We start from the raw sequence: 23,183 nt of genomic DNA on the forward strand, positions 1-23,183 counted from the left end.
AAAAAAAAAAAAAAAAAAAAAAAAAAAAAGAAGAAGAAGAAGACGGAAAGTTTTACCAGTTCCTTAAGCTGACAAACTTCGCAATTCATGTTCACCGAAGCAAAACTCAGAGTACGAGAGAGAGAGAAGCTTCCGATTTCTCTAAGATTTCTTCTATCTGATCGTTTTGGTTGAAACTTGGAAGAAACAACCCAACTGAGAGAGAGAAGAAGAATCCCCTTTTTTCCTCGCCGATTTGATTTCGGCAACAAACTGTTGGACTTTTCACTTAACTTTTTTACAAACTTTCTTTAAACTCGTATTGGGCTTTACTAGGCCCATTCTCAACATAGAGTACTTTTAAGCCCTGTTAAGACTCCACTATATATACAACTGTACACTTTCGTTTTAAGATTTTATCAATGGTTAAGTGCTACACTGCTACTGCTACTACTGTACTTTCCATGACAATTTAGTTGTAGTTTCAGGTTTATTATACTCAGAAACCGCTTTTATTACATTATTATTGCAATAGATTTCGACAAGAAATAACAACACGATGAATAGAATTGTTCATAAGATTGTCTTTAATCTGAAGAAACCTACAAATGACCCATAGCTTTCCTTTTTTCTGTGTGTTTACTGCATATGTGTAAATAGCCACACCAGCCATACTCTCATGACCAGGATTGAAGAACAAACCCAAAAAACCTCAACCAAATTGAATCGAATAAACCTTTTAACAATTAACTTTAAAGTAAAAGAACAAGAGGATCTCTCTAAGGGTGTCGTCCAACAGCTTTGCCACAGAGTTGAAGATTATCAGGAGGGTTGTATTCATTTGCAAGACTCTGTACTGGATTCCATACTCTCAGATAAAACTGTTGTCCCGAGTATTGTCTTTCCCATATCGCTGATCTCATATTCCACATCCCTTGATTGTCCAATGACACCAAAATCGCTGTCCAAGATTTTGGGTAGACCTACACATTTATATGCCCAGGAAACTCATCAAGAACACAAGTAAACAAATCAAAATTTCCAACTTCTTTTTACTGATGGTTTCACCTGAGTTGTGTGTCTTGTAAGACCATCAACAAGATTGTAGAGTGATCTTTTTGCAGGTGTCCATTGTCCAGAACCAAATCTAAATTCATAAGAGAGAAAGATTAGCAAGAAACTAACTTGAGTTAGAAGTTACAAGAGCGGCGGCGCAGGTAGGAGACTCACCCAACGACCCAGAAGTCATAACCGTCAAGATGCCAAGACTGCATTGATTTCTCATTGTTCTGAAACACAATTTCAAGGAAATCATGCAGAGATGTTTGCACAACTGATGTTGCAACAGTTGGAGGAGAGTTAGAAGGAACGTTTTGAATGGCGTTAGTGAAAACTCCAGAGATGCCAAAGTGATCAGCGAGTTTAAGAGGCGTCTCTGAGTTCACATAAGAGACTCCATTGACTGCATATCTTTGCTTTCCGTTAATCAAAGGAGCTGAATTAGCGAAAACAAATGACTTCGTTGGAGCGATTTTTCCATAGTGGAATGATCCTTGAGGGTTTGGTCTAGCTGCATTTGCTGTTAAGTTCCACCTGAAACCCCAAACGAAAACAACATTAACGATCCAAAAATTATTTACATTAAACAATCAAACGTTCCTTGTAAGTAACTGGCCTTTGTACCTGAATGTCCTGGCTTGTCTCATGGACCAAACAAGCTCTCCAGGAGGAAGAGCAGGGGGATCACCAGAAGCTGGGACATGAGAGTTCGAATAACGCAACAGACCCATAACAGAAAGTTTGCTTCTTACAAACCTGGTGCTTGCAACCATGTAATAATCTTTAGGAGATTGGTTTAAAGTCACAAGAACAGCTAGAGACTGGCCAACATGAATGTCAAGAGAATCATAATCAGTTTGCATAACATGAGAGCCTTCAACTTCAACTACTTTCATGGTATGTCCTTGGATTCTGAAATTGAAAGTGCTTGATAACCCAACATTGGAAATTCTTAACATGTAAGTCTTCCCTGAAAGATTAAAACCATAAGACACATTAATAAGTAAAACAAACAGAACCAATTCACATTGGAAGCTGAGGAATTCATAATTCACCTTGGTCGCCTGAAAATGTGGTTTGAGTTTGTCCATTAATGAGCATCCCATCGGGGAATGGAAGAACACCACCAGAATCCAAACGTTGCTGAAGCGTTTTGTGGTTGGTTTTGAACCAATCACCAACGAGTAAAGTGAAATCAGCGGTTGGGACAGGGTAAGGAATTGGGATTCCAGGTCTTGCATAGACATTGATGGCTCCGAATCCACCGGCGGCTTTGTGAAATGCGGTGGAAGGGAAGTAATTGAAAGTTCCGATCTGATCTTTGGTTTGGAATTTGTAAGTGAAGTTCGAGTTTGGTGGGATCGGACAGTTTGTTCCCAAGACACCATCTTGCCATGAGTTCTTCCTCTGTTTAATCCCATTCCTAAACCCATAAACATTGAGACAGATCAAATACACATTTCGATTATCAACCTGAAAACCCTACATTGATCGATAAAGTTTAAACCTTTATCGAGTTTAAACACAAAAGATCAGACCTTTCAGAGGATTAAGGGAAGCTTAATACTCAGTAATCCCCCAAATGCCTTAAAATAGTGGTAATATAAGTTGAGTCATTAATCAACTCGGTTACACAAAACAGAGGATTTTTTTCTCTCTGTGAAAATGATAAAATTCAAATCTTTAGGGTTTTTTGAAATTAAAGAAAAGGAGAAATTACCAGGTCAAGAGGAAAGGCTGGTCAAGTTTGTTGATGAGGTTGAGGATGATGTTGTCATTGGTCACAACATCAAGCTTTGGACCAGGAAACTGACCATTGATGAGAATAACCTAATGAGTTAAAAAGGTTCGTCAGTATATCAAACAAAAATGAGATTTAGACTTTCCTTTAATAGAAACTGTTGTTCTTGACTTTGACAAAAAATGAAACTGTTGTTGTACCTGTTGAGGAACACCAAGAGGAGAGATAATGCCATAAGTCGCAGTCCAAGTGTAGAACTTGTAAGGGCTTTCTCCTTTGACTATCACCAAACTGCTCAAAAGAGTCAAAGCTCCAAGGAGAAGAAGGAGATGAAGCAAAGATGTTGTTTTTCTTGATGCCATTTTCAGGGCTTCCTAAAAGAATGATACAGACAAGAGAATGAAGAGAGCTCAAAAAAAAAAACTCTTTTCCTAAATGGGTTTGAGAAATGAAGGGACTTTGATGTATAAAAATGCAATTAGATAGCGAAAGTTAAGGGTGACATAAGTATTATGTGAGAGAAAAAAGAGTCACAAAGGTGGTTCCAATCAATGACCAGTGAAGATCTCGAGTGAGTTTTTTTTTATTTGCTTTTTCTCGTTTGGTCAAATAAATTAAAATTCAACTCGTCCCTCATTAATCAAGACTTCAACAACTTTTTACACCCTTAAATTTTTAAACACAGATTTTAAAATCTTACTTATTACACATTTGCGGCAATGTCATTCACATTTTTTGAAAATGCTGGTCAGTTTTAGTTTGTTGTAAAAATATAAGTTTTTGGTAGTTCGGTTGATTAGTGTAAACTACTTGTAAATAAAGTTGTTAATGTGAAAAAGGGGTGTAGACGTGTAGTGGATAATGCCGTGGTTGACAAATGGAAATGAATGGTTTCACGCGTTTTGGTTACATGATTATTGCGTCCAGCCAAAGCTTAGCTTTCATTATTCCGATAACGAGATACCATAAAAAGCTAAATGGAAATAATTCAAAACTAGGGAACCAAAAAGGAGAAAGGGAAAGAAATCAGAGTAAAAAAGACAAGAGTTTAATGTTTTTCCTTATTGGTCGCCGCTGATTAGATTCTCCTTTTTGCAGTTTTCTTCAGGTTTACGGCCAAAGATTGAAAGCAAACCAAATCAATTAAGAAAGCTTTTGATATGTTTCTTGGCACTAATTAAGGAAGTTTCGAGTTATGTACTTTTTTTTTTTAATTTATGGAGTATGCTTTTGGGAAAAGAGCATCTGTCCAACTGTAATGGACATCCGCGTTAAGCTATTGAAAGCTGTGCCACTTTTGCCAATTTATTACGAATCTGATTTATAAGATAATTTTATTTTATTTGGTTTGGATGAATTTCCAAAGTTTAAAAACTGTAAGTTGCAAAAGTTGACAGAAAATCACTTCTTGTTGGGAAATTTAGTCGGTGAAATATATGGTCCACCTACTAAAATAATGTATTTTATACTATTATTAATTACATATAGTTAGTATGAAGTCACCGATCATATGAAAGATCCATGCATGCAGATCACCATACATAAGAAACGAGTGAACCAAAAACGATTATATTAGAGAATTTAGAAGAAAACGAATACATTATGCATTCATATATTAAGCGACATAATGATGTATACAGGAGGATTTTATATTACGACAAAAGATGAAGCATGTGAGGAGTTGTTGATTAAGCATCATTTTTTGTTTTAGTAAAAATATTAACCACTAATCTTTGATTATATATGTGTTCTTCTTCACTCCTTAATGATCACTACTTAGACTAAACGAGTAATATACAAGAGTCAACATGGGCTGACCCAATTCGGACATGTGGAACTTCTCACAATAATGGGACAGTCACATGCTATGTCTCTCTTTTCCATCCTATTTTATTGCTCTGTCTCTGTGATCAAAATTACGAGCCATTGAAAATTGTATGGGTCAACCGGGAAAAAGAAGAAAAGAATCGTGTTTGTATTTTGTAGGGGTTTTTTATTGGTCGAAAATAGAGTATGGGCTTTCAACCATGTATTTTGTTGGCCCATATAAAATACTATTAAGATTTATCTAAATGGGCCGATAATGGAAAAATATCTATATATAAATGGGCCTGAAAGTCTTTTTTCTTTTTCTTGTGCAAACAAAAATGTATTGATTGCAATTTTCAGGTACACTGTGAAGTGAAGTCAACAACGACGGCATAAGCAAGCATCTGATACTTCGTCTTCCTTAACGTGTTGGGTCTTTCAGATTCTGTCGGCAGAATCAGTGAGATATAAATTTCATTCTGGGTTTGCGAGGAACTTGAGGAATCTGAAGAGAAGCAAAAGAATGAACGATTGGCTTAGTTTGGGATTAGGCTCTGTTGCGGGAGCTTTGGTCTCCGAAGGTCTGAAACATTTGATCTCAGAGGCCAAAAAGGTGATAGCTTTCAAAACTGTGTCTAAAGAGCTCGCATCCTCTATGGTCTCGTTGCTTCCGGTGATCGAACAGATCGAATCGATGCAAGATGGTGTGGAACTACAAGATCTTAAGGTAACGATCGTTGAAGCTCTTGTAGTGGTTCAGAAGTGTTCACTTGTCAAGGAGTGGAATCTATTCTTGAAATCTAAGTATACTAGAAAATTTGAGGAAATCAATAGGAAGATGCTCAAGTTCTGTCAGGTTCAGCTACAGCTTCTTCTTCTTAGGAACCAGTTGCAGTCCATGCTTTCCATGGAAAGCATTAATAGTTTTTTCCAAATCATCAATGAGAAGCTCGAGCTTTTGAGTGTTGTTTCTTCTCCCTCTCCCGTTTTTACCAAGCTTTGTTCGGTTCCTAAGCTTAATATGAATCTTGTTGGATTGGATTGGCCATTGATGGATCTAAAGAAGAGGCTCCTTGACGATTCTGTGGTTAATCTTGTAGTCTATGGTCCTCCTGGGTGCGGGAAGACCACGCTCGTTACTCAGCTCTGTGACGATGAAGATATCAAAAGTATGTTATACATACATTATTTTAAGTCTTGAAAGTTTCTATCTTTACACATGAATTGTATTCTCATGAAATTTTCCATTGGCAGGAGTATTCAAGAAAATCTTCTTTTGCGTTGTGTCGAGTACTCTTAATTTCAGAGCCATAGTACAAAATTTACTCCAAGACAACGGTTACGGAGCTATTACATTTGATGATGATTCTCAAGCAGAAACTGGCTTAAGAGAGCTGCTGGAGGAACTCACTGAACATGGTCCTATATTGTTGGTGTTGGATGATGTGTGGCAAGGATCAGAGTTCTTTCTTCGGAAATTTCAAATTGACTTACCGGGTTATAAGACTTTGGTGACTTCTCGGTCTGACTTTTCGAGTTTATGGTCCACTTATCATTTGCAACCCTTGAAAGATGAAGATGCTAGGTCCCTTCTCATTCAGTGGGCATCTCCGCCTCATCACACATCTTTAGATGATGAGTATGAAGATCTTCTCCAAAAGGTATTAGTATCATCTCTATGTTTCTTTTTCTTTATAATGTAGACTCGACCTTAAAGTTTTAAGCTTTGATTGTCATCCTTGTGGAAACACTATATTCATCTTTGTAGGTATTGAAACGTTGCAGTGGATTCCCTCTTGTTATTGAAGTAGTCGGCATTTCACTTAGAGGAAAAGCCCTATATTTATGGAAAGGCCAAGTGGAAAGCTGGTCTGAAGGGAAAACAATTCTTAGTAACCCTCATCCTACTGTGCTACAACGTCTTCAGCCTAGCTTCAATGCCCTGGAACCCCATCTTAAAGATTGTTTCTTGGTCATGGGTTCATTTCTTGAGGATCAAAAGGTATGGGCTTCGCTTATACTTGACATATGTGTGGAATTATTTGGTAGAGGTAGTAGCAGCAGTACCAACGTGTACATGAAATACCTTAATGACCTTGCTTCCCAGAATCTGCTTAAACTTGTTCCTCTCGGGTAATCTTATTTCTTTTTCAACATTCATCTCATTGCACCTTCTTGCCCCCTACCATTTGATGAACTTATATGTTTGCTTATCAGGACTAATGAGCACGAAGACGGCTTCTACAGTGAGTTGTTAGTCACTCAACATGATATTCTGAGGGAGTTGGCTATTTATCAAAGCGAACTAGAACCAATCCTGGAAAGAAATAAACTAAATTTGGAGATACGAGAGGACAACTATCCGGACTGGTGTGTGAATCTAAGTCAACCTATTAATGCTAGACTTTTGTCCATCTTTACTGGTAATTCTTTCAAGTCCTCTTTTCTGATATTGTATCTGTTGTTTCTAGAAATTTGACATTCTTATAACGATGCTCGAGTGTTTTTTTTTTCTTACAGATGATTTGTTCTCATCAAGGTGGGTAGAATTGGATTTCCCCAATGTTGAGGCTTTAGTTCTTAATCTATCTTCATTAGATTATACATTACCAAGCTTCATAATTGGAATGAAGAAGCTAAAAGTTCTGACAATCACAAACCACGGTTTTTATCCAGCAAGATTGGCCAATTTTTCGTGTCTAAGGTCATTGCCAAACTTGAAACGGATTAGATTGGAGAAAGTTTCAGTAACTTTGTTAGACATTCCCCTATTGCAACTCGGTAGTGTCAAGAAGCTATCTTTGGTTATGTGTAGTTTTGGTGATGTTTTCTACGAGACAGAAAAAATAGATCTCTCCAAAGCTCTACCGACTTTACAAGAGATTGAAATAGACTACTGCTATGATCTTGATGAGTTACCGTATTGGGTCTCTGAAGTTGTTTCATTGAAGACCCTTAGCATCACAAACTGTAATAAGCTCTCTACACTTCCAGAAGCTATAGGCAACTTGAGTAAACTGGAAATGTTGAGGCTGCGTTCTTGTATTAATCTCTCTGAGCTGCCTGAAGCGTCTGAGAGACTCAGCAACTTGCGGTTTCTGGATATTTCTTATTGCTTAGGATTGAGAAAGTTGCCTCAAGAGATTGGCAAACTGCAGAAGCTTTAAAAGATATCGATGAGGAAGTGTCCGGGATGTGAGTTACCGGATTCAGTGAGGAACCTAGAGAATCTAGTGGTCAAGTGCGATGAAGAAACAGGATTCTTGTGGGAGAGGTTGAAGCGAAAAATGAGAAATTTGAGAGTTCAAGAGGAGGAGGAAACAGAGCAAAACCTGAACTTATTTCAAATGTTTTAATGTGTGTATTTTACTAACTGATTAATGTGTGTGTTATAAAAAAATGTATATATAAAATAAAGAGATTTCCAAATAGATGTAAGATAGAATTTGAAATTTCAAGCTAGCAATTAAATTGTGTTACTACTGAGAAAGTGCCATGCCAAACGTTTTTGTGTACGTCAATCTTTCTGAACCATTTCAAAAGTACTAAATCCTTGATCCTTATCTAAATTGAATAAATCTGAAAAGAGTAACATCAAAATTCTTGACAAACTATAATAGTAATACTCAACATTCTTCGTTATAATTTAATATTTCAAAAATTTAATATTTCAACATTCTTCATTATAATTTAATATTTCAACATTCTTCATTATAATTTAATATTTCAACATTCTTCACTATAATTTAATATTTCAAAAATAATAAATATTTCAAAAAATTTATTAGTTTAATATTTAATGTTTGTTTTATATTTGTTCTTATCAATTAATATAGTAGGATTTTTAAAGAGATCTTTTATTATTTTTCTTGTCACATTTTAATACAAACAATGTGAGCACGTTTGACATCTTTTACCGACCACGTTTATGGATTCCCGTATTTGACAAGTCACATTTTTTTTATCCTTTTCAACTTAAACTTCAATTTTGGGGTTGATCTGTTAAGTTTCCATTAAAACTCCCCGCGTGTACTTTTCCTTTATAAATCCATCATTATGTGGAAGAGTCACGTTTTTCTAATAAAAGAAAGAGTCATTCAAGAGAGTAAATTTCTTTGTTTCGGCTTTTGATCTTAAATTTATAAAACTCCTCTCCAATTCGTTATGGATTTGATTTCGATCCAAAGCTTTGATGCCTTGCCTCACAATCTTAGAGAGTGTTTCTTGGACATGGCCTCGTTTCTTGAAAACCAAAGGATCATAGCATCCACAATAATTGACTTATGGTCTGAATTATACGGCAACGAGAGTGGTCTTTGTATGAATTACCTCCAAGAGCTCGCCTCTCACAATCTCCTTCAACTTCTTCCTCTAGGGTATGTTACTTTCTGTTCATCCACCAATTCTTGATCTCGCTATATATTTGTAATATGATCTTAAACCTAAAACCTAAAGAAAATTTGTATATTTCATTCTTTTGAATAGATTTATAGCCTTTTTCAAATCTTTCCTTTGTTTTGTTTGCGTTTACAGGAGGAATGATTGTGATAATGGCTTCTACAATGAACTCTTGGTCAAACAAGACAACTTCCTTAGAGAATTTGCTATAAATCAATGCCAGAACGAACCAAGCTTTGAGAGGAAAACATTAAACTTGGAGATACAAGAAAACAAATTCCCAAACTGGTGTTTAAATTCAGAACATCCCATCTTTATTAATGCATCTCTCTTATCTATCTCTACCGGTAATATAGTTCTTCTTTGCTCTGTTTCACACATTCTTTAACCACATTTTTTACAACTGTATCTGATTGATTCTTTTTCTTTTGGTGTTTACAGATGATTCATTTTCATCATGTTGGGGTGAAATGTATTGTCCAAATGTTGAGGCTTTAGTTCTTAATATCTCTTCATCTAACTATGCATTACCAAACTTCATTGCTACAATGGAGAAACTGAAAGTTGTGATTATCATTAATCATGGTCTTGATCCTGCAAACGTAACCAATTTGTCGTGTCTCAGCTTATTACCAAACCTGAAACGGATTAGATTCGAGAAAGTTTCAATCAATGTGCTTGACATTCCCTATTTGCAACTTATAAGTCTTGAGAAGCTGTCTTTATGGTTGTGTCACGTTGTTGATACTGTCAACGAGACAGAAGTTGATGTTTCTGAAACTTTACAGAGTTTACAGGAAATCGAAATTGATTACTGCTACAATCTTGTTGACTTACCATATTGGATCTCTATCAAGTTGTTTCACTGAAGAAGCTAAGCGTCACAAACTGTAACATGCTTTGCAGAGTCCTAGAAGCTATATGCAACTTGAGGAACCTTGAAGTGTTGAGACTGAGTGATTGTACTAGTCTCATTGAGCTGCCTGAAACGATCGACAAACTCAGTAATTTGCGGTTTCTTGATGTGTCTGGTGGCTTCCAATTGAACAAATTGCCTCTAGAAATTGGAAATCTGCAGAAACTTGAAATGATTTCGATGAAAGATTGTTACCGATGCGAGTTACCGGATTCAGTGAAGCCTCTAGAGAACCTGGAAGTGAAATGCGACGAAGAGACTGCGTTCTTGTGGAAACGATTGAAACGAAAAATGAAGAATTTAACAATAACAGAGGAAGAAACAGAACATAACCTCAACTTCCTTCAACTGTTCTAAATGTTAATTTGCTTTTTGTGTGTGTGAGGTTTTTGTAACATTGGAGATTATTATATATAATATATATACACAGATATGATCTTTTACATTATGTAGTATGTGAGAAAAAAATAAGAAACAAACAGAGACAATACAAAAATGGTAGAAAATGAAACCAGAGGATCCAGCAGAACACTTGTCTTGGGAACATAATAAAGAAGTGTTTTTTGGTCATTTAAAAAGCTTTTAAATTAGAGAGCGTAAACTATCTCACCGCTACTGTCAATGTCGATTTCAGATTCAGAATCAAAGTCGTCCATGTCATCGTCAAGATCAAGGTTGTCAGTCATGAACTCGTCAAGGCAACGGTTTCGAACAGCCGGGATTGTTGCTTCAGAGATGATTTGCATGATTGTGTCAAGGCTTTGCATTGGTTGTTCAGGCTCCTGAAACTGGCTTCCGGTGTTGCTCTCGTCCATTAGATCAGCTGGGAGGTTCTTCAAAAACCAATCATGAGTCTTGATCTCTGGAATGCTAATCCTCTGCAATAACAAACAACCGTCAATTTCGCCAATGGTTTTGAGGATTAGAGACGAAAAAGAAGAAGTGACTTACGGTAGCGGGATCAGCCACGAAGATTCTTGAGATTAGATGACAGCATTCAGGTGAAATCCGTATGTCGTCAGGGATTGAGTATTTAACGCTAAGGATTCTCTGCGTTTCAGAATCATAAAGAGAGAATAAGAGGAACATCAAGAGATAAGATAAACAAAGAAACAACGTTTTATAAGAGGTTACCTGTATTGTTTTGCGATAGTCTCTTGGCTCTTCTGGATCCTCGAACGGGTAAGCTCCAACCAACATGACGTATAAGGTTACACCGCATGACCATACATCTGCAATCTGGTATTTTTGTAACACTCGATCATTAGTTATTCATCCATGGGAAAAAAGAAGACTACAAAGGAGTATCTTTAAAGCCTCTCTTTACCTTGCCATCATATTCCTGACGAAGCAGTACCTCTGGAGCAATGTATGCAGGAGTACCGACAGTTGACTTTGGTTGTGAATGAAGAACAGAAGACTGACAAAAACAAAAGCGTAAGGGAAGTTAAAAAACAGACATTGAACAAAGTATATGGAGATAAGCAAAGTTGTGATACAGCACAAAAACAGGGGAAATTAGTGTGAGAATAGAGGAACCAAAAGATGTACAGTTGCTGGTACCTTAGAATATCCAAAATCACAAATTTTTAAGCGAGGAGCAGGACTCCCATCCAACAATGTATTCTCCAGCTTCAGGTCCCGATGGCAAATTTGCTTCACAAACACATGAAAAAGCAGAGTATTTAACAAGTGGGGAAAAAAGGAGATAACAAGTCCCTAGAGCTCCATGTGTAATATCTCTACACATACCATCGCATGACAATAACTGACTCCAGATATAAGCTGCTGAAAGAAGAAGCGAGCCTGTAAAAGAAGAAAAATCAAGAATCAAACCTGAAACTCAGATAATAGAATTGAGCTGAAAAGCAATGCAAACCTCATCCTCACTAAACCGTCCTGCATTGCAAATCCGCTCGTAAAGCTCGCCTCCAGAAGCATATTCCATTATGATAGCCAGATGAGTCGGCGTCAAAATGACCTACCCTCAGGTGTACACAAGAATGTAAACAGAGTGTAAAGGATCGTCACTGGCTTAACTAATTGCAAAAAGATAAGAACTGAAAAAAAAGAGTGTTTAGTTACTGTATTATACCTCTTTAAATCTGACAATATTAGGATGCCTTAATGACCTGTGGTTAATGATCTCCCTTTGAACATTTTCATCAATCTGCAACTCCCACATTTCAAAGGTAACTCAGCCACAAGTGATTCACAACTGTCCTAATCTACAAAAGCACAACACTGAAACCTCACTCACAAAACCAACCAAAACAAACAAACTCAAGTTGATTCTTAAATAACACCCAAATCAAAAACTTAAAAAAATCACCATTCAATTCAAATGTTGAGAGAATTAGGAAGCTCAACATCTTTCAAATCACAACATTAAAAGCAAAACCAATCATCCACATCAATTAAAAACGCAAACTTTCAAGTATACCACCTGGAAAGTGAAAAAACTTAAAAGAAAAAGACAAACACACTATAAATATAAAACCAAACTTCCAAATATAGAAAAAGGTGAGATTTTTTAAAAAGAAGAGTAAGAAACCTTGTCTCCTCGCTCGATGTACTTAACAGCAACAAGCTCCTTAGTGAGTTTGTCTCTCATAAGGCGAGCAACACCGAAGTTACCAGAGCCAATATCCTTAACGAAGTCATAACGATCACTATCGTGCATAATCGGCATATCAATAGGTCCTGCTGCTGTGGTGGTGGTCACCGGAGCTCGATCCATTATTTCTCTCTCTCTCTCTCTGATCAAAAAAATCAAATAAAAAGGGAATTCGAATATGTTAAGTCGCTGGAATCTAGGAAGAAGAAGATTCGAGAAATGGAAATATATCTTTCAAGAAAAGGGAACAACGAATGAGGAAAGAGAGAAGAATAAAAGAAAGAGCAAACAAACCCAAGAAATAAAATAATAATAATTTGGTTGCCCCAAGAGATAAGGATAAATCTCAAAAACGACATCGTTCTGTTGCTTTGATACGACAAGAGCCGCCGCGTTTTGATGCTTGATGTTGCTTCGTAAGATAAGAAACTATCACCCCAAAAATAAAATTAAAACAAGTGAAAAAAGAAAAAAGTGCGACTTCACTCGTCCTTGTCTCCTAAAAAACAAACTTTTATTCTCTCTATATCTGTTTCGATTTCTTTCTTTTTTTTTCCTTTTTTCCAGTTAAAGAAATTTTATCAAACATATAAATAGTTGTGATAAAAAAGTATATATTATAAACATATTATTCTATAAAAAAAAAAAATATAGTTTGGAGGAAAAAGAAAAACTTAGTTCAGAAGGAAACAGAAGCATGAGAGTCACGTGCCATGTGATCGAAGAATATTCGGTTAGTATGATGCCGTTACTTGACGGCGTCAAGCGCAGACACTCGTTGCAATAACGTAAACGGAGCTTGACACTCGTTGAGGATGACACTGACAGTGACGTGGCAAGTCTTAAACGTTTTTTTATTTAATTAATGGGCTTGTCACTAATTCTGTTAAATAAAAAGGCCTCTTAGTTACAGACCAAGGCCAGCCCATTTGCACAATGGATGAACAGCATTTTTATCATATTTTGCATGATTGTATATAGTCAAACTTTGGCTTATTGATTTTGTCGGTCCATATATATGTTATAACGTCTAGACATACTTAAATTATACTACTCCACTAAGGACTGTTGTATTCAATTGGTTGTTGGATTGACCTAGTTAGAAATCTTTTTATGGGATTTATTGCGACACGAGACATTGATTATAGTACCAAAAAAAGGTACACTAGTGACTAGTGTGTTTAGAGATAGAGAGATGTATCATTTTATTTTATTTTTTAAGTTAATACTAATATATGGAGTGAATGGGGTTTATGGGTAAGTGCGCAGTTAATGGGTCAGTGCTTAATTTAATGACCGATGTTCATCAATTTCATCACCTTCTCTTTATTGCTATACTAAGCATCCTACTGGTGAGATTACTATACTATTATATGCACATGCACATGCACATGCACATGCACATGAACATAAACATTTAGTTTCCATGTTTCTCATGAATCATTCAGGTAAAATATCTAAACCACACTCACACTGATATATACTGATTAATACGATCATGACATTGACAAATTGATAAAAAAAATTATAGTACTTAGATTGGTATTGTGAAATTAAATGGTATTATTATCTGTTTAGCAGCGGCCGTTTTTATTCAAGTGTGCGTGAGATTTATACACATGATGTTATGTTGGGGGTCCTTAAGGGAGGGTTTTATAAAACGGTGAGGATATGGAAGAGAGAGCCAAATAGTATAAATTTGTGAATGGTCAAAGACTGTTAATAAATGAACCAACACAATCTTAATTGCCAAGCATTCACTCTTAACTACTTCTTTAGCTTCATTTACCTACTTGATCATTATTATTTGCGTTTGTTTATAAACAAGTATAGCACACTCTCTTTTTAAAAATGTAGTAGCCTTTTTGTAATTATTATAGGGGTGTTTTATAAACTTTACTCCTTTTGTTTATTTTTTGAGTAAATATAACGCGATCGAGACTCATAGTTAAATAAGTGGGTTGTCCAAAAACAAATCAGTATGTAAGTGCAACAATTTTCAATAAACATGTCAAACTTCAAAATATCATTTTTGAAAAAAGAAAACCAAACTAAACGACATTTAAATTTTCAGAAATAACAATTATATTGTAAACAAGGATAAAACAAAGATAGATTATTCCATAGTTTTTATATAATCCTTCGGTTGACATCGATATGATAACCACTAGGCCAAGTGACCATCCTCTTGACATCTAATTTACAAATAGATTTGCAACCAAAAACACTAATCTCTCTTTTTTTTTCCTTAAACCGAAAGAAATGTCAAAAAAATAATAAGAAGAAGATACAAGAAAGAAAAAGAAAAAATAAAACGTAAAGTAGTAAGTATTTGTGTCCATGCTAAAGAAGCGGACGGGAGATGGAGTTGAAGATCTTTTGTTCAGTCTGATACGTACGAGCCTTTGGTTTTATATATACTTTTTATACTCTTCAGCAAAACTGCCTGTATGATACTCAAAATCAACCAAATAACGCTGACTTTTTTTGTGAGTCGTTTGTGACTTTTACGTGGTGAGTGTCTTTTTCGCTGATGGAAGTGCGACAAGGTTTGAAAGAAAGAAAAACTCGATTGCGTCCATAATGCCTTGCGCAAAGTCAGAGTTTCCAACTGCAAGAAAAGTCGAGGAAATAAGTAAAAAAAACTAAAGTAATGATCCAAGAGAGACTTAAGAAGCAATGTTTATTAGAATTAATTAAAAGAACTTGATCGATGTGATTGACGCTAATACATGCATGAATAAAAGTGTATCTTATGGGACAACACTTAAAGATTTCCAGACAGAAAGGTGTAAGCAAATCTTAGACTCTTAAAGATACACAAATTTTCTCTTTTTCTCATCTCTGTTAGGTAGAGTAGAACAGATTACTACATATCACACAAGTCTAATTTCAATCAAGAATTGGTGAAGTGATATGACCCACCATGATTTTTTTTTTCTTTTAAACCCTATTTTAAAAAAAAAATAACTAGGTTAGTTAATGCATTATTGTTCAGAGAATCCAACAAAAAGAAAATTGTTTAAAAATATGGGCTATATGGCTATAAGAGTATAGGAGAGTTATTGAAGACATGACAAGGCTTTTTCATTAAATGTTATATGTAAAGAGCAAAACCTCCTCTGTTCCACTGTAACTGTGCTATACCATAAATAAAGAACATTCAAAATGCAGAGAAAATGCAAAGAACTCCACCATCCATATCCATGTAACAAAACCCTAACTATTGAAAATGAAAATCGAGTCTTTTTGCCACGTACCTTAGGAAAATTTTGTAGAGTTTATCGAGCAGCGAGAAGGTCAAAGGCCGTATCTTTCTTTTTTAATATCCCTCCCTCTTTTTTATTATTCCTCAATTAGCGAGCGAGATTAACCAATGACACTCCTTCTACCCTCCTCGCTCTCTGAATTTGGTTGCGTCTGCGTTTGCGTCTCCTGCGTTTGAAGCGGTAGCGGCTGAGAAGATTGTGTAGGTATGAATAGTTGAGCCTCATGATGTTGCTGTTGTTGATGATGATGATGATGTAACTGCTGATCCGTATGGTAATTATTATTATTCGTCGAAGGACTATCATCAACAAAGTTACCTCCAAGTGACATTCCGGTTACGGCTGTACCACCGGAGCTTAATTGATTAAACCCAGTAACAGTAACTGAACCGGTCGGTATAGAGTCAAAACCATTATTAAACCTCAAAATCTCAACTTGAGCTTGGTTTTGATGGTGTGGACTACTACTTCCTCCTCCTCCTCCATAAGCTCTAAACATCTCATTCTGTTGCTCCCTCGCAACCGCTGCTAACTGCTGAGCCTCAAAGATCTGTTGCTGCTGCTGCTGGTACAATTGTCCAGTTGGAATAGCCATCATCGGCAACAAGTTATGATGATGCTGAGTCAAAACAGACGCCGAAGAAGAAGATGGTCGTTGAGGAGGTTGCGGCGGTAGAGACATGAAATGCGGTTGAGGTGGTTGGAGAATAGGGAGCATAGCTTGAGGACCAACGTACGTAGCGAGCTCTTTCTTGGCGTTTTCAAGATCGTGTTGAAGCTGTTTAAGACGGTNTTTTAATATCCCTCCCTCTTTTTTATTATTCCTCAATTAGCGAGCGAGATTAACCAATGACACTCCTTCTACCCTCCTCGCTCTCTGAATTTGGTTGCGTCTGCGTTTGCGTCTCCTGCGTTTGAAGCGGTAGCGGCTGAGAAGATTGTGTAGGTATGAATAGTTGAGCCTCATGATGTTGCTGCTGTTGATGATGATGATGATGTAACTGCTGATCCGTATGGTAATTATTATTATTCGTCGAAGGACTATCATCAACAAAGTTACCTCCAAGTGACATTCCGGTTACGGCTGTACCACCGGAGCTTAATTGATTAAACCCAGTAACAGTAACTGAACCGGTCGGTATAGAGTCAAAACCATTATTAAACCTCAAAATCTCAACTTGAGCTTGGTTTTGATGGTGTGGACTACTACTTCCTCCTCCTCCTCCATAAGCTCTAAACATCTCATTCTGTTGCTCCCTCGCAACCGCTGCTAACTGCTGAGCCTCAAAGATCTGTTGCTGCTGCTGCTGGTACAATTGTCCAGTTGGAATAGCCATCATCGGCAACAAGTTATGATGATGCTGAGTCAAAACAGACGCCGAAGAAGAAGATGGTCGTTGAGGAGGTTGCGGCGGTAGAGACATGAAATGCGGTTGAGGTGGTTGGAGAATAGGGAGCATAGCTTGAGGACCAACGTACGTAGCGAGCTCTTTCTTGGCGTTTTCAAGATCGTGTTGAAGCTGTTTAAGACGGTGTTGGAGGATTGAGATCAAACCGACGCAACCGTAAACAGGATCGCGTAGTCGAGCTTCGGCTTCGTAGAATAGAGAGTTTACGGCGTCTTCTCTTTGGTTAGAGGCGAGCTCGTTGAGAAGCTTAGCGACGTTACTTGCTCCAAAGACTTTGTGAACGAATGCGAATTTTTGAGGTTGGTCTGGTGGGAAATATGGAGCGAATACGCATTCTTGAGTGCATTTTCTTCTCAAGAATTTACAAGCTGCGCAAGGAGAGCTTGAAGACGCCATTTTCTTGTTTTGTTTCTCTTGAGAGACTTGAGAGCCTGAGAGGAATATAAAAGAAAAAAAAAATAATATTCAGTTTCTTTAATTAAATACGAAAATTTTCTTGAAAATAATGAAATAGGGATCGTGAAAGTAAATGCATCGAGGAAGCTTCGTGTAAGTCATTAGATGAGACCCCTATGAAGTTGAGAGATTGTAAATAAATGTTATCGTGATTCGTGCAACAAAAACAAAAAATCCGTACAAGTAATAGAATAGTGAAATGGAAAGGAAAAAATAAACTGATCATAAACATTACAAACCAGGATCAAGATGGCCAAGAGAAAAGTTATCAGATCTATTTACAAGTCGATAAAATTTTATTTTTTTCAAAGGCAAAGGTTTATGTGTATGTAAATGGTATAAGAAAGAAAAGAACAGATTCCAAAAAATAAAGCAAGATATAAATCATCAAAATAAAATGAAAAGAAAAAATCTATCAATATCAATCTTTTATCAATCAGAATTTTTAACTAAATCAAATCATAAAACAAAAAAGGAAATAAACAGACTTTACCTCAATTAAACTACAAATCTTTCTCTATTCCAAAAAAGCTCTTTAGCTCTCTCTCTCTCTTTTCGCTCAAGCTTCATATATCACTATCTTCATCGTTTGATTCCATGATCGATAGAGTGAGTAGGAAGTAACTCTCGGGCTCTAGGGTTTCTGTGAAAACCCAGAAAAAAAAACACGATTACTTGATCTGATCTCCGATTTATTCTGCCCTAAAGCTGTTTAGTAGATTTTTATAAAACGAAGAGAGATAAAAGATCTGAAAGAAGAAAGAAGAAAGAAGAAAATGAAAAAAAAAAAAAAAAAAAAGGGAAGGCTTTACTAATGAGGAGGACGATCTTTTATATCAGTGAATACGCCACAAACCATAACCGTTGAGATTACAAGAGAGTGTGATTTACCGCCGTTGGATCTCACAATTATTAAATTTGGGTTTTAAAAGCAACCACGTTTGTGATTACAGTTTTATCCCTGAATTATTTCATAAATTATTTTTGTCTTGACTTAATTACCCTCTAACTGCTGTCTTCGTCTGGAGATGAGTCATTTTCAAATTTCATCTCTAAAAATCTCAAAAATTGATACGAAATCGTTACACAGTTACTGAAAAAGTCAGCCCCCACGAATTTCTTTTATGTACGAAAGCTTTTTATTACAATAACATGGTATTTATTTATTTTAGGCTTTTAAGCATAGATTTGTATTTGACATCATAACAGATATATATATATATATATCTCAACTTTTTATATAGTATATGTTATTCCCAAATACGTACTTTGTAGTAAGATGATTAAGGGTCACATGCCCACTGGAGATGGAATTAAAGTGCTTCGTTATGTTCAACACAAGTCTAATGTTGCACATGTTTGTGTTTTCGTTACATTATTCTTGTTGTTAATCTATATATCATTGAATGCAGGTTTTTAACTTTTAAGAAAAAAATGGTCAAGTTTGCTATAAGCATTCACTGCTGAGAATATTGATTTAAACTGCTTTGGAGTAGTAAGTTTAAAATAAAAAATTGCACTGGAACTATAAAATGATAAATTAAGGCGAAAAAATCTTTAGAAAAATAATAATTCAATTTTAATCTAGAAAAAAATTATGTTCTCGTTTTCCCTAAAAGTAGTAAATAAATTGTAAATAGCAAATGTTGACCATTTGTAGGGGTATTATTGTAGTTACGACTTACGAGTGCAGACCCACCCAGCCCCACTATGAGTTGCCGCACGTGCGCCAGAACCAAAATAATCAACGTAGTTAAATAAAGTTAGGTCAAACTTTAACCACATGGACTTACAAATTTTATTTTATTTTGTCTCATATTCATTTTTTTTTTACAAGATTCACACAGAAAAAAGAAGAAAAGGATTTAATTAGATGTCCTGACATAGGTATGTTTATCTAGTATGCAACGTATTAGAAATTAAAGCGGATGATTCCAAACTTTTGAAATAATTCTTTTTAGATCCACGAAATCGATAATCCATATATTTATTTGTTACGATTTCATTTCAATTTCAAGCTTTGTGTAATTTAGTTTAGCCAAAAAACAATTCCAGACCTTGTGTTAAATTAGCTCAATTTATTGTCTAATTACCTGATAAAGACACTTTCACACGTAGGCAATACGTTAAAAAACTCAAACTACATTTTATTTTTAACCAAAAATCGATTATTATTTCTTATATTAGAACTATAGACAATATACACTCTGAAAAAAAACAATTGAGAAAAAACTAACAATTAAAAAGTCATTTTTGTTAGATAACGCTTAGGTCAGGGAATTATTTAAAAAAAAACAAAGTTTCAAGGGTGCACAAATACCCATAATAGACTAAAAATAAAAATACTAATAGAGTATTGGATTTCACCTTTTCTCCCATTTCTATCGTTGAGTTTTACGAAACCTAGGCAGAAAATTAACGTAGAAACGTAGAAAAGTCGCGTACGAAACAAAAGAAAAAATATAGTACTACTACAAAGGAACAAGGGATTGGCGTTAAAAGTTGGTATACGATGGCACTTTCATACGTACTCGTACGCATCATACTTTGCTTTCAATTAGCTCTTTGAATTATTTTTCATAAACCAACCTTCACAATATTTTTAAAAAATAAATCTAACAATAAATAGAAAGCATATTTGAAGAGAAATAAAAAAAATCTAGGAGTTGAGATTAAGATACATCCGATCTTTAAGACGTGGACCTGTCTAAAACTATAAAGTATACATACTTATTTCATTCGTGCACATCAGATGGCAATGCTGTAATAAATGATTACAGAGTAGTAGAACGACGAAAATAGAGGACCCATTGGATGGTGCTGTGCTGTGCTGTGCATGTCATCTTTATATCGCCAATAGAATACGACCGAAGTTTTACAGTGGGACCAATCATAAGAAGGGACAAAAGAGATGATAAACGAATACATCATCCATCTATGAATAAAATATACAGTATAATAAAATTGTTAAAGTTTATTTTTCTTTTTCTAAAAAATAAATTTAATGCTGTATATAACCAAATTCTTTCATGAATTTTTACAATGCTTAAGTTGCACAAATATGTATTTTTTTTTGAATAGTTGTAATCTCGCTATTCTTTTCTTTTTGTGTTGTAGAGTCTTACTTGTGTGAGGTTGGTAATTTGGGGAAGGAACTGAGATATACAAGTTAAAAACACCCTTTTTTGTCTCATTCTAAAAATATATATTATACCTCCAAGTTAAAAATTAAAAAAATCGTTGGGTTTGTTATATATTATTGTCAGCATGTTGACTTTGATATTTGCTCATTGTCACGTGCATTGGACCGTCTCTTATTTGCATGATATTAATGTTATTACATGTCTTATTGTAATATTCTTATTGTCTCCCCTCTAATTACAGTCTTACATAAACAAACTAATTTTCAAGTGTGTATAGTGATATAACAGACCAAACCATGTAAATAATGAAATCACATGAAAGAAGCACATATATTATTTGATCACATGTATTGCATTGCATAAATGCATACCATATTTGTACATGCATGGTACATAGCTAATAATAATACATTTTAAAATATTGTATCATATTGTCCAATAATATTTCACATAATATGATTATTAAATTATTTTGTAATTTCATTCTAATTATAAAAAGTAAAGTATATTTTAATATCTAGATATTATAAATATTTATAAAGAAATAGCTGAATTCTTATCATATATTTAAATATTTAAATGTATATTTAAAAATATATTTGGATTAGCTTGAAGTTCCTGTCATATATTTATTATAATAGTAATTTTAATTTTTTTTATTTAAAACAAAAATCACTTCTTCATTCATAATAAAAAAATTATGAATTTTTTCACAGTTTTTATTAACTTACATATTCTATCAAATATTTTCTAACTCTCATATTTTTAATCAGATCCATATTTTAAGGCACTAAATTTTAATTAATTACAATTATTTATTTATGTTTACGTTGATATTTTTTTGTCACCTTCATAGTAATTATAGCATTGCAATGACTGATTAATGATATTAAAAATAAGAAATAACAACTTCATTAAAAAATAATACATTATAAAATGTTGTATCATATTGTCCAATAATCCTTCACATAATATGATTATTAAGTTATTTTTAAATTTTATTCTAATTATAAAATCTAAAATATATTTAATATATAGAAATTATAAATATTTATAAAGAAATAGCTGAATTCATCTTTCGTTTAAAAAGAGAACTAAATGTATATTTAAACATCTAATTTGATTAGCTTGAAATTCCTGTCATATATCTATATTATCTTTGATTTATTTTTATTTAAAACAAAAATCAGTTTTATTCTGAATAAAAAAAATTATGAATAAAACTTCATTATCTTAGATTACAAACCTCACCATATGAGCTGATTTTGTCATGTGTATATCTGGCTTACCGGAAATGCAAGTTGGTGCCATGTTAGAAGCCGCACGCATTCCACACTTTTGAGTCCCAGTCCATTAATGCTGAGAAGATATTCTTTGCATGGTTGTATAATACATGAAAATATACAAATGAATCACTAAAACTGCCTTAGTTTGCTTTATCGGATGGATATAATCGCTGACTAGTCGATCAATAAAACATCTCTAAGAATATACAAGATTGAAGTCATGTAAATAAACAAATAAAATAAAGTAATATTGGCTGGTATGAAAATAAATCAAAATAAATTAAACAAAGAATGTTTGGAGTATGGACATTTGCAACTTTGGTTGATGGACGTAAACATAAGCTTAGCGTGTGAGCAACTGCAAATTGATAGGGCTTGGAAAATTTAGAATAAAACAACGATAGAATGTTGTTATTACGATAGAGACAAAAAGCACGACCAAATCATTCGTGATTCTTTCTTTATAAAATATCTCAATCGACATATCACATATCATTTGTGTAGTTTATGTATATAATAACAATAACATGCAATTTGGATTAGTATGTTTTATATGTTACGTATATGGATTTCAGCACAATTTTGGTTCACAACCCTTTTTTTCTTTGTATGTTTACAGTCCATAGATTTTTGTTTTATATGTGTATAGAACTCAATAACAAAGACTATTATTAATATAGGCCAACAATAGGCCCAATACCGATATTTTTTATTTTAGTCCACAGAAAAGCCCACAGAGCTTAAACCCCCTCGAACGTCTGAGAGAGTTTGAAGGGGAAACAAACCCTAACGTCAGTCACATCGAACTCTANTCATTTTTTTTTTACAAGATTCACACAGAAAAAAGAAGAAAAGGATTTAATTAGATGTCCTGACATAGGTATGTTTATCTAGTATGCAACGTATTAGAAATTAAAGCGGATGATTCCAAACTTTTGAAATAATTCTTTTTAGATCCACGAAATCGATAATCCATATATTTATTTGTTACGATTTCATTTCAATTTCAAGCTTTGTGTAATTTAGTTTAGCCAAAAAACAATTCCAGACCTTGTGTTAAATTAGCTCAATTTATTGTCTAATTACCTGATAAAGACACTT

The 23,183-nt window shown here is 34.6% G+C and overlaps 6 protein-coding genes and 1 pseudogene across 8 annotated transcripts in view; 2 read left to right on the forward strand and 5 right to left on the reverse strand.

The window, feature by feature from the left end:
• Positions 1-257, reverse strand: part of LOC104762869 (autophagy-related protein 101-like) — a 2,747-nt gene extending 2,490 nt beyond the window's left edge. For both annotated transcript variants that reach the window (XM_010486266.2, XM_010486267.2), the window contains exon 1: positions 57-257. In XM_010486266.2, coding sequence (XP_010484568.1) covers positions 57-89 — 33 coding nt within the window. In that variant the 5' untranslated portion in view covers positions 90-257. The remainder of the gene's footprint in view (positions 1-56) is intronic.
• On the reverse strand, positions 527-3,312 carry LOC104762870 (L-ascorbate oxidase homolog). Its single transcript, XM_010486268.2, has 7 exons — positions 2,980-3,312; positions 2,759-2,868; positions 2,094-2,461; positions 1,663-2,008; positions 1,210-1,572; positions 1,048-1,126; positions 527-962 (listed from the first exon to the last, which is right to left on the reverse strand). Exons 1-7 carry the CDS (start codon positions 3,139-3,141, stop codon positions 759-761), a joined length of 1,632 nt encoding a protein of 543 aa, XP_010484570.1. The 5' UTR covers positions 3,142-3,312; the 3' UTR covers positions 527-758.
• Positions 4,919-8,067, forward strand: LOC104762873 (probable disease resistance protein At5g66910). Its single transcript, XM_019239839.1, has 5 exons — positions 4,919-5,757; positions 5,843-6,249; positions 6,357-6,721; positions 6,806-7,011; positions 7,109-8,067. The coding sequence occupies exons 1-5, from the start codon at positions 5,112-5,114 to the stop codon at positions 7,753-7,755; spliced, it is 2,271 nt and encodes a 756-aa protein (XP_019095384.1). The 5' UTR covers positions 4,919-5,111; the 3' UTR covers positions 7,756-8,067.
• Positions 8,693-10,281, forward strand: LOC104762875 (annotated as a pseudogene).
• LOC104762874 (serine/threonine-protein kinase SRK2I) lies at positions 10,307-12,808 on the reverse strand. Of its 2 annotated transcripts, none has more exons than XM_010486269.2 (9): positions 12,457-12,808; positions 11,998-12,072; positions 11,782-11,883; positions 11,655-11,708; positions 11,466-11,558; positions 11,230-11,322; positions 11,037-11,141; positions 10,854-10,952; positions 10,307-10,780 (listed from the first exon to the last, which is right to left on the reverse strand). In XM_010486269.2, the coding sequence occupies exons 1-9, from the start codon at positions 12,640-12,642 to the stop codon at positions 10,490-10,492; spliced, it is 1,098 nt and encodes a 365-aa protein (XP_010484571.1). In that variant the 5' UTR covers positions 12,643-12,808; the 3' UTR covers positions 10,307-10,489. The 2 variants fall into 2 exon arrangements, with proteins under 2 accessions (XP_010484571.1, XP_010484572.1); XM_010486270.2 differs by having other exon boundaries at positions 11,998-12,130; positions 12,457-12,546.
• Positions 14,626-16,584, reverse strand: LOC104762877 (LOB domain-containing protein 36-like; the record flags this gene model as incomplete). The annotated part of the gene is made up of 2 exons (XM_010486274.1): positions 14,626-15,130; positions 15,780-16,584. A coding segment is annotated over one exon (696 nt), but the record flags the coding sequence as incomplete, so codon positions are not given.
• Positions 16,582-18,434, reverse strand: LOC104762876 (LOB domain-containing protein 36). The gene is made up of 2 exons (XM_010486272.1): positions 18,147-18,434; positions 16,582-17,628 (listed from the first exon to the last, which is right to left on the reverse strand). Exon 2 carries the CDS (start codon positions 17,591-17,593, stop codon positions 16,631-16,633), a length of 963 nt encoding a protein of 320 aa, XP_010484574.1. The 5' UTR covers positions 17,594-17,628; positions 18,147-18,434; the 3' UTR covers positions 16,582-16,630.

Source organism: Camelina sativa, chromosome 18 (assembly GCF_000633955.1).
Source record: "Camelina sativa cultivar DH55 chromosome 18, Cs, whole genome shotgun sequence".
NCBI classification, from domain to species: domain Eukaryota; kingdom Viridiplantae; phylum Streptophyta; class Magnoliopsida; order Brassicales; family Brassicaceae; genus Camelina; species Camelina sativa.